Below are 11565 nucleotides of genomic sequence, written 5' to 3'. Positions count from 1 at the left end.
CTAACCGACATTACAGAGAATTAAACATTTTAACAGAAGGTATTCTTCCTTTGTGACTGCAAGATTTGTGAACTTCATACACAGCTTGCGAGTAATGGTATCCATTTCCAAGGAGCACTCATATTTTTGGACTTGCTCTGCCGTAAGTTGCATGTCTTCAGCCAGTTTCAAAAGACCATTATATGGACAGGATCGGAAGACTTGGTTTAAAAGAATAATCTCTAGCCAGGAATGCTGCAACAGTGTCATCTGGTCACTGAGACTTAAGGAAGAAAACCCTGAAGAAAAGAGGATCAGGGATAAAGCTACATTCAAACATGGTCAAGTGCATAGCAAACATAATGCTTTGGTTCCCTCCAGTTCTCTTATATAATCTGATGTATGCAAAAACTGACTGCTAGTTTTCAGTCCCATGAAATCCTGAATACTGCTACCAGATATCCATCTATAAGATGTAACTATGTGTATCCATCAAAGTTGTCTGTCTACCCATCTATCAATAACTCAAGAGGGAAACAATTCCAATAGAGACCTATTAACTTGGTACTGAGAATGCATGGAAAGTAGTTTCAAAATTTGATATTTTGTTCTTTCTCTATGCCAAAACTTTATTATGTAAAAGTTTACTATTCAACAATGATTTTAGGCTGTCTGAATTAGTTGGACAGAGGAAATGTCATTACATGCTATTCTATCTATAACAAGATTATCTTGATGGGACTCGTATTCTGCTGTCCAAAAAGATATTTATGGTGGTAACACTGGATATTGGACCAAGCTGTTATGCTTAACTGTTAAATTGTTGCAAAATGTGCAACACAAATTTAACAAAAATCAGAGGCCCTGGGTGGTTGAGTGATCTAATGTTGTAGTCTTTACAGATCACTCACATCTCACGAGATTGTATGGGTTCATGTCTCAGCTTGAACAATGATAATGCAAGAAAGCTTGCCAGTAGCTTCCAGTGGATCAGTGCTCTTCTTTCAGTACAAAAACCACCATAATTTACCAGGAAAGAGAATTTAAATTTGATTCAAAGACAGACCTTCAAAACTCAGTAATCTTCTTGAATTTGTGACCATCTGCCTCAAAAGACATGGGTGTTACTTTCATCAATTTATTTATTGATTTATTGATTTCAACAGTTGGGATTGGGCGCATGCAATGCCTATACATACCCTCTTCCTAGCACATGATGGTACAAGTAGCACAACATCTGACCTAATATCTGTGATGTATATAATAATACTAATAGTAATAATCAAACACTACCACAGCTAATAATAAAAATATTGTGATTCGGAAATCATCAGGTGCAAAAATGGTTATTCAAGTACATCTCTCTCCATTAACAACTCTTGCTTAATGGGGTCCAAAAACATGGACCATGCAGTAAGAAAGAGGACAAGTTACTGAAGGACTTGAACAAAATTAAGAAGGGGATGCCATTCCCACTGAACATCAAGAAAACTCAGGGTTGGGGATGTAGTATTGTTTAACCCTTTCATCACTAGGTAACTTTGGGAGCATGGAGTCCTCAACACTAAGTAACTTTGGAGTTGTAAAGCAAAATGACTTGTAGATTTTGAAATAACATAACTTTGCCAATTTTAAAGATATCTGGCTGGATTAGGTGTCAAAATCAAGGTTAAAAATCAAATTTTATGACTAATTGACTAAAATGTGCATATATATTACAACTGTTAAAATACAGGTGCAAACAGGAAACAAAACAGGTAAAATACAAGTAATTATCTATTTACTTCTTAGAAACCTTATAAAGTTCCCAAAACTTGTTCAACTGACCCTAGATGTACTCATGAATAATTCCAGTAGCAACACAAGTCTTTATTTCAGGTATATGACAGGTAGAAATTAAAATTCCATAAAATGCCTTGATTTCATCCAAGGTGAGATCTGTCCACACACCTGTATCGCCTCTGGCACGTTTGATCTCGTCGCATTCATATTCGTCAGACGGACAATGTTTCCAAAAACTTCATCTGAATAGAATATTTGAAAATATTCCAAAGCTTTCCTGGAGCCATCTAACACTCGGGTGGGTCCAACTCTCTCAGAAAACTGAAACAAATCTTTTTGGTTTTCGACCAAACAAAACCACGTGGAGCGTACACTTGTGCAGGTTCAAAACCTTCCAAGTCCTCTTCATCGTCATCACTGTCACCAACAAGCTCATTCCATTGCCTCTCCAGATGCCTTGTCTCATTTTCATCCAACTTTACAAGGTCGAAATCCTCTGATAATTCTAAATCTGACACTTCACTCTCATCTGATCTTTCTTCGAACTCAGCCATTTTGGATACAAATTTCACCATTCGGAAGAGTTGTTAAAAGTGCCTACTTTGTTTGATATTTCTAGTTGTATACAAGCTAAACTCACGAGATAATCCAACTATAATATCTACATTACAAGTAGGAAGTTATTAGAGGTACCCCAAAATTTGTATAGACTGGTACTATAACGCTAGAGAAGAACACTGACCCAGAACGGTAAAGCGGTCCATAGTGTTTGGGGACTTGCTTCCCCTGGACCGGTAAACTGGTCCATAGTGTTGAAAGGGTTAATGGCTGATTACTCGATTTATAATCAAGTTGGGAATAATAAATTACCTTTATTTTCAAGATACCCAACCTCTGAAAGAATGTTAACAACATTACTCCTGGAAGTTTCAACAACCATTGGTGTGTACATGAAAACATTGTGTATTATGTCACTGTCTTTTCCTCTTTTTGATTCACAAGAAAACAAGATTTCTTCTTTAAAAAAGCTGGGTAATGTATTTCATGAAACAAATGTCATTAAAACTTTTTAATAAAAAAAGTATAATTGTTTAATTGGTAAGATGTTAGTTCCATCATATGACTGCAAGTTACGGTGAAACTTCATCATATCCTTGAGAAAATCTCCCAAGTGCCAATTCAGGAATTTTAAGTTTCTTACAAGCTCTGGAACCTACTTACCCATAATGAACCACATCTGTGAAACAAAAGCTTTTAATTCACAAAGTACTCATTTCGCTTGGTGCCTTGCTATCTTTAACACTTGGAATGATTGGGCTAATTTAAAGTAGTCTTATCACTTACCCAACAACCTTTACAACAGTGTTTGATTGATCAATGAAAAGAGGTGACCTGACACAAATGTAATCACTAGCTATTAGGTCGGTAGGATTTGCACGTGTTAAATTTTCTTTTATTCCACTCCCTTTGTTTGATTTCATACCAAAAACATAATTTAGCATAACAATCCAAAGCAAGATTGCTTTTAATTCATTGCAACAATACAACAAATACTTCCACAGTTGGAGATCAAAACACAGTTGGCACTTAATTAGGTTTTCACAAAAATGCTTTCAGATAAAGCAGTGACTATTGATCAACATTTTTCAAGTCCGAATACAGGAGGGCATACTGCATTTATGATGGTTACACAGAAACCAATTTAAAACATGGAACTAAACATGAATTTCATGTGGCAAAACTTAATTGGCATTTATACATAACACTATGCATTAGTGACATTTTCACAGAGTTAAATACACTACTACTAATTAAAAGTTGTCAATTTCAAAATATTGATACAAATTTCACGGTACTAACTACCCTGTTTGATGATAAAGCATGGAATATATCAAAATTTCATTTACCAATTTTGATTGTGATTTTGTTACAATTAGGGGTCTTGTCTTTTGGTTGTTCACAAGTTATCTGGGTGAAAGTTGTCGAAGGTGTGGTATGGTCCTACTATTAGATTCTCCTGCATCAAATGTGTGTGTATTGTGTATGACTCAAACAGGAATTAAATGTTAGCATTTCCAGTAGCAATTTTAAGATCATCAAAAACCACCAGCAGTGTTTGGAAGCATGAATTTCCCCATGGCACCTCCACTGTCTCATCAGTGTAACAGCAAATCACAAGACCTAGGTATCAACTTTCAGATTGCATCAGGTTTAGATTTAGTGTTAAGATTTTTAAAATAACATATATTAAACTACAGTTCACAGGTAGAACATTGCATCCTGCGGAGTTTTCTGTTTACCTGGTACTTGTTTGGCCCAGCTGATAGTGATGACAAGTTCTCGGTCAGCAAGATCGGACATGACAGAAAGAAACTTGGTATGGTCCTCCTCCATATCAGGGTCAGGGTTGGCAAACAGTTTATCTAGTTGTGACTCGATAGCAATCAACTGTGACAGGATTTTATTTTCTGTACAAGACACATTTTTAAATGAGAGTAATGCCTATATTTTTTACACAAGAGCTGAAGAATTTATCTCAACATGTACAGCAGGAAATGTGTTGCAAGATATGTAATATTGAAATGAAAATTAATTTCTTTTATAACAAGTTTCACATCTTTCAACACAAAACTATCACAATATTAAGGATAACAATATTTGTGCTAACATGAAAACCTTTCCAAATAGATCAACATATTTCAAACTGACATTCCAATTAATACACATATATACATTTTGCTTTTATATTATTGGGAGCAATTTTATCTCATTTCTGTGGAATTTTCATACTGCAATGTAATACAGTACTGGTGAAAATCAACCTTAAACATAAGTATGATACCATAAAGACAAAAAAAAAATGCATTGATTATTTACTGATGATTTCAACAAATGGAATCGGGGCCCCGAGTGGCCCAGTGGTCTAAAGCGCTCTCCGTTACGGATCACTGCCATCTCACCCCTGTCTGCGTGGGTTTGAGTCTTGGATTTGGCTAATGTGGGTATGTGAGAAAGCTTGCCAGTAGCTTCTCGTGGGCAAGTGGTTCTTTCTAAGGGGTTTCCCCTGGTTCTTCCTCCATCATTAATACTGGCCGCCATGTATAGCCTATCATGTGCTGAAAAATGGCGTTAAACCCCACAACAACAACAACAACAAATGGAATCGGGTCACAATTAGTACTTCCAGTTCAGTACCCACGAATGTAGTTCTAGTCTATTTTTAGAACATTTTTTCCTCTCTCATTTTGGTGGTGATAGAAGAGTTTTATTTATGCATTTTTAGTAGGGATTTAAAGGTAATTGTTTATTCTTGATAATATGAGCTCAGGGTGTTGTTGTCTGCGTGTATTTTGGCGACAGTGCACAGTGAGTAATAAGGCCTTGGTGATGATCCGGAAGTGAAATCTGTGTTCTGTTTACATGCTGCTCTGTTGACAGTCCAGCATCTCAAAAAAGAGCAGGTCAACATTTGACAAGAACTTCACTGTGAAGTCATCTTTGAAGGTATTTTAGATTAACATATGATTTGCATTGATTATCACACAGTGGAAAGGTCAGTACTGAGAAACAAATGTAGAGAACATATAGTAAAATTAATTGTGTTGTATGTCCAAATAGGAACACAAAATCAATTTTTGTCTCTGCACTAAGAAGAGCTGCTAGTACATTTCAGTTACCTCCCTTGTGCTATAATAATTCCACAATATTTAGCCAGACAGAATCTCACTTTGTTTCATGGAATTCTGACTTTCATGACTTCTGTAATTTTTTCTTTAAAATAGAAACTCTACATATCTCAAGTATTTCTCCCCCAATCCACATCATTATTCTTTAGTGTCAGCAATTTGGGGAGTCATACTAATTAATTTTCAGCATGTGGTCATTTTTAAATAATGATCATTATTACTACAATCCACTACATTTACAATTATTGAAATACTGTATATACTTGCTTATAAACTGTAAACTGCACAGACCCAAATCTACCATTGCATAACACACTTGCAGATCAAGATCAATGCAGTGTGTAAGAAGTAATCAATAGAACAAACAACATAGGTCTTGATATGCCACTACAATTATGCATCTGAAAATCAGGGTCCATGCTGTTTGCAACTGGATTTGTTGGCATATTGGTAAACAGAACAGAACAAAAAAAAAATGTTGTGGTACCTGTCAATGTAGGTTCTACACACTGCTTTTTGACTATAGGTAAAATCTGTTGTATAATGGATTGTGAATCTGGACTTCTCTTGTACTTCTGTCGACCACCTCTGACACGGTCTAGCCGCACCCCTGAAAAAAATGAATGCAAACCTTTTAAATGTCTGATTACATTTAGATTTATAAAAGTATATTTACTGGATGTACGCTTTTTACCAGTGTTGTATTAAAGGTGAGCTCAGCTACCCATAGACCGAATCCTGATATCCAAAGCAATGGTACAAATTTAACTGCAATATTTATCATTATAAAGAATTACAAGTTCATTTATTAGTTCCTCTAGACAGGAAAGAACAAGACAAAAAACTGCCTCAGTTTTAACTTTTCATTTTGATGAAAACTGATGGGGCACATTTCTTCATCTAATAAGAAACAAAAATTAACCAGAATTCAGAGGAGCACTGCAAGTAGTCTGCACCCACCACTATGATCAACAAATGATGAGAGGCGATCGAGTACCTACTTTACCTTTACAATGACAAATTATCGGCCAATAAATGGCTCTGTTTTAGTTTTGATCACAGTATATTTTGTTTCAAAGACTTGGCATATCATGCTAAATCAAATATAAATTTGTTCTCCCTTCTTTTAATTCTTTCCCAAAGCACTTAATCTCAACAGAGATAATATATTGCAGTGATGCTTAAGAAAATTTGCCACAACTCCAGATCAGGAATTTAGACAGAAATTCACAGATGATGAGAATATTCAATAAATCAAGAATGATGACTGATTTGGGGGACTGTAGCATCACCTTTATCAGGAAAAGTTCAGCAGAGAAACCTGTTTTGTGAGGATGGTACTTCATTCATTTTGCTACATCTATTTTGTCAGAAACTAGTGTTCTCTTTCTCCTTATTAGATCTAATGTTACCATAATACTTTTAGGATTATCCACAAGGTGAGAAGTTGATAGTGCTGCTGACATTATGAGATATGGTAAAATCAGTAGCCACTTCTCCCAGTGAACTCTATAATGACCAGGGACTGAACTCTGAATGACCTGTTCTATCAATACTTCAAGCCAGTATAATGATATTCTCCACCTATTTGCATAGGCCCAGCTGGCCAGATCCAGTTTTTCAGACATAATAAGATCATGAGACCAGCCGATTCAGCTGGACTCATTATCAAAGATATTCCCAATTAATACTGCCACAATTTTGTCGCGGGGGTGGGGGGTGGGGTGGGGTGGGGGTGGGGACTTATCTCAAATGATGCTGCATTATATTCACTGAATTTAACATTTGCTCTCTTTTGCCATAATGCCAATTAGGTTCAGACTTGTCCTTTTTGTATTCAACCTCTATTCCCAAACTTTTACGATACAATGATCTTTGTGTAAAATGCATACAGATGACCACATTGATCTTATGTACAAATAAAGTATTGACAGAAATGTATGACAACTAGACTATCTTCCTAATGAGAGAACGAGGTCATCATGTACACAATTTGTCTATGTGGTCTCCATGAAATTCCAGTATATTACAGCAGAACAAAGACAGAAAGATTTAAATACCTAACATAGGTTACATCTGGTATCCTTGATGTGACACGATTATTCTACTGTTAACACAGCTGAATCAAAGATTGTGTCCTATAACAGTTCATTTACCATATATGACTAGATTACTGCAAAGTGTGCCAAAGAAATTACTGGTGCCGGTTAATTTCATAATAAGTGGACACTGATGTCATAAACAACAAACAAGCCTCCACACAAGGCTTTCCATTAGCAAATATAAAAAGTGCAAGGCAATCCATTACCAAATTGGCATTCAAATAAAAAAATATAACTTTTTTTTAAAAAAAAGCCACAAAATAAATATATGTATATTAAAATGATTGCAAAACGCTTCATGGGTTCATACCTGGCCAAGTCATACCTAAAGACTTTTATAAAAATGGTACAAACAGCCTTGCCTTGCTAACTGGTCCTGGCCAGGTGTCAGGATAATGTGACTGAATGGGACATCATGCTACACGTCTGCAGCATGATGCCCCGATGCAAGACAATTTCACGCCATGCTAAAAATTCAAAACACACACACAACACACATTAAATACTTCAAATAATGGGCAAAACCAGTTCAGTTAGATGCACAAATCAATTTTGGGATTTTTTTTTCTTAAACAGGGTTGGGGGTGGGGTGGGGGAGTGCTAGGGTCAGCAAACCAGAAATACACATCTTGGGGACCTAAGAGACAGTGGTCAAGTCCATTTTAAGTATACAGATATACAGCTAGATAAAAAGTTACACTTTATCTATAATGAATAATGTAAAACTTGTGTTGTTTCAAGCTGCTGACCACCTTAGAGCTTATTCCACTGAGGAATACTGGACATTTCTTCCATTTGTACATGTACCTGTTAACTGGGATTTCGACTCTGTCTGCGTGGGTTCGAGTCTAGGATTCGGCCAATGTGGGTATGTGAGAAAGCTTGCCAGTAGCTTCTCGTGGGTCGGTGGTTCTTCCTGGGGTTTTACTGGGTTCTTCCTCCGCCATTAATACTGGCCGCCATGCATAGCCTATCGTGTGCTGAAAAATGGTGTTAAACCCCACAACAACAACAACTGGGATTTCGAAGAAAGATACTGTCAACAACAAAAAAAGCCATCATAAACACAGATAATATATAATTGTTAATAAGACCATACATGCCAATGAAGCAAAAGCTTCTTCACCTCTGGTAATTAGGGCAGACAGGTATAGCCTTTATTGTAATGGAAGTTTTGATCAAGCACAATGCAAGGAAGGTGATAAGGAACAGTAATAGTCAAGGGAAGATGCTACATTTTTGCCCATTGATTAATAAATCAAGTGATTACTGCTGACAATTTGCCAAGTTTCCATCATTCCATGCAGAGCAACAACTGGCAGTATTTTTAAGGTCACTGTATTATCTGCACTAGTTGATTTACCAAGGATCTCATCTTCTTAACAACCAAAGACTAATAATGCAAGGTGTGATCACTGGTTCAAAACCAAAATGGAGGGAAGAGAAGAAGCTGGGGTATCCATCTCTGATGCTTGCATCTTCTATCCCTTTTTCAGATAAGTGAAATTCTTCAACACTGGCAGTTGGGTTGCCATTTGATAAAGCCTGCAGGATTGGCATTTCAAATGTGCAAGGCCATGATTGTTTTATAGTTCCTTGGGTGATAACAAAGAAGGAAAATCAAACCTCCAGCATTCTTTCTGGCACAGGAAATGCCATAAATGTTTAGTCCAATAACTAGAGAAGATCAGGTATCCACAGGTACCACAAAAGTAATGGCATGTGTTTCCAATAATTATCAGCTAAAAGTGTTCAAGACAACACATATTTGTGGCAGAAATTGAACTGAATTATGGTGGGGGGTGGCTACTAAAAAATCTCCTGGGGTGTATTAATTTTTGAAAGAACACAAGTGGGCTAGTGAACAAATTAGGTGGATATATATGTAGAGAGAGAGAGAGTGTGTGTGTGTGTGTGTGTGTGTATACATACATATGCATCATACTATGATATAAATAATCCAACTGAAAATAAGGTAATGCATAAAAACAGTACATAATGGGGGTGGAGCGGAGTTGACAGGAAATACTCTGCTAAATGACATGTTGACCTGATATACTGACCAATATATCAAATGGGAACACAACACCTGATTGAAAATAAGAAATTTGGTTTGTTCATGATCAAATTCTGACAGTGGAGTTTATCATACCCTGTTACCTACAGAAATGTAGATCCATGAGAATCAGAGTTTGTTCTTATTGATCTTGGAAATATTTTGTTTTGGGTGAGACATGGTGGAAAAAAATACATTAGTGTTGTATGGGCTTAAGCCAACCACCAAATTTATAACTATTTTTTCAGGACCAATGCTCTAAAAACAAACTTGGTTAACAATTTCATTAAGATCAGAAACTCTATTACATTTAAACTGTTCACAAAAACCTGGATTGGCTCAAAAACTCTTCTGGATATGTTTTAGGAAGTATGAATAATTAAAGATAAAAAGTTAAATTATAAAGTTTAGCTCATGTTTCAATTACGAAAATGTGCAAACTTCAAATAAAAAGCTTCTCTAACTCATTATGGCCAGAAGACACATTTTTACATCATGTTGTAGTATTTATCCTGAAGGCATGTGACATCAGTTTAAGATAGACCAAAACAAGTGTTTTTAGAGAAGAAAAAACAAGGATGTAAGTTTTTTCACTGATGTCAAGTATGGTACTTAAAATAACAGGTGAGTAAAAAAATCCCAGAATTTCTTTACTCAGAAACTCATTGGTTCCAGGACTGTAATTTTTTACTTCCTCTCATTAGATCAAAAGTAGACCTGAGCAAACTTCACAAAGACTGATGAACCTTTGGGAAACCTGGGTAACTTGGGGTTTGGGGAACAAGGGAACAGCTGGCAAAACTCATGGGGCCAGTAAGAAAATTAAAAGAAACTCACCAAAACAAAACAAAAACTAATTTTCACCCATCTGCTCGTGTTCATGCAAAGGCCCGACAGCCAATCAAAATCAACTTTTCTTGCATATCTAAGCAATTGTCAAAAAGAAAATTCCTCTGAATCAAAAAATACTTGGAATCCACTGGAAACTACAAATAAACTTTTTTATCTATCCACATCTTAAGTAACAATGAAAATAACCGTCTAACATTGTTGAATTGAGGAAAACTGAAGTGCAAATAAATAATTATGATTTCTATGGAACAATGGTTAAGAAATATTAGAGAATATGAAACATACTGATAATCCAGTAAACACAATTTCTATCTACCTCAATCTCCAGATCATTAAGTCTACAGTAAATTTGGACTGACTTAATACAGTACTTGCTACAACTACACTTAACACAACTGAACTACAGTAAATCTGGACTGACTTAATACAGTACTTGCTACAACTACACTGAACACAACTGAACTACAGTAAATCTGGACTGAATAAAGTACTTGCTACAACGACACTGAACACAACTGAAATACAGCAATGAATGTTGCTGTCAGGCATAATAATTAGGAAAATCCCTCATAAAAAAAAAACTGACAGGTGGAGAAGGCCAGACTGGTGAAGAGAAATGAGAAATAACTTGTCACTGATCTCATGCTTTTCATGGAGAAAAGAGTGGGAAAAAGAAACCAAACAGTTTTACCAAATCCATACGCCAACTCCAACATTTCTGTGTCAACAAATATTTCATAACCGTGTTTTTCCTCATTTTGTATATATAAATAGAAAACGGTAATGGAACATGTTAATGCCCTATGAAGGAATCCAGTAAGGTGTAAATGTATGTTTGTTACAGACATCATCACAAATCTAATGCTTTTGTGATGGTATGCAATAGAGAAGAATTGCCAAACATATGCTTAATTGAAGAAGGGTCTGAACAAGATAATCATACCTAACAGTTGGGAAATAGCATTATTACACTTAAAAAAAATGTAAAGCCCTCTTTCATTGGTCAGATAATCAGTTAATAAAAGATGTAGTACCCTTGTGTATGCGATTTGGATTTTAAATGTAGCTTTAAAAAAATTCAGTCCTGTCACTATGATGTATGCTGTGT

General features: G+C 35.9%; 1 protein-coding gene across 3 annotated transcripts in view; it reads right to left on the bottom strand.

The window, feature by feature from the left end:
- LOC149805275 (steroid hormone receptor ERR2-like) overlaps positions 1-11565 on the bottom strand; it is a 236276-nt gene that overhangs the window by 21193 nt on the left and 203518 nt on the right. For all 3 annotated transcript variants that reach the window (XM_089949034.1, XM_089949044.1, XM_089949054.1), the window contains 3 exons: positions 5935-6057; positions 4062-4229; positions 6-278 (listed from right to left, as the gene is read on the bottom strand). In XM_089949034.1, the coding sequence (XP_089805160.1) occupies positions 6-278; positions 4062-4229; positions 5935-6057 (564 nt within the window). The remainder of the gene's footprint in view (positions 1-5; positions 279-4061; positions 4230-5934; positions 6058-11565) is intronic.

Source organism: Sinohyriopsis cumingii, chromosome 2 (genome assembly GCF_028554795.1).
Source record: "Sinohyriopsis cumingii isolate HCF-2022 chromosome 2, ASM2855479v2, whole genome shotgun sequence".
Lineage (NCBI taxonomy): Eukaryota > Metazoa > Mollusca > Bivalvia > Unionida > Unionidae > Sinohyriopsis > Sinohyriopsis cumingii.
Note: the sequence above shows the minus strand (reverse complement) of the source record. Positions and strands in the feature narration are given on the sequence as shown.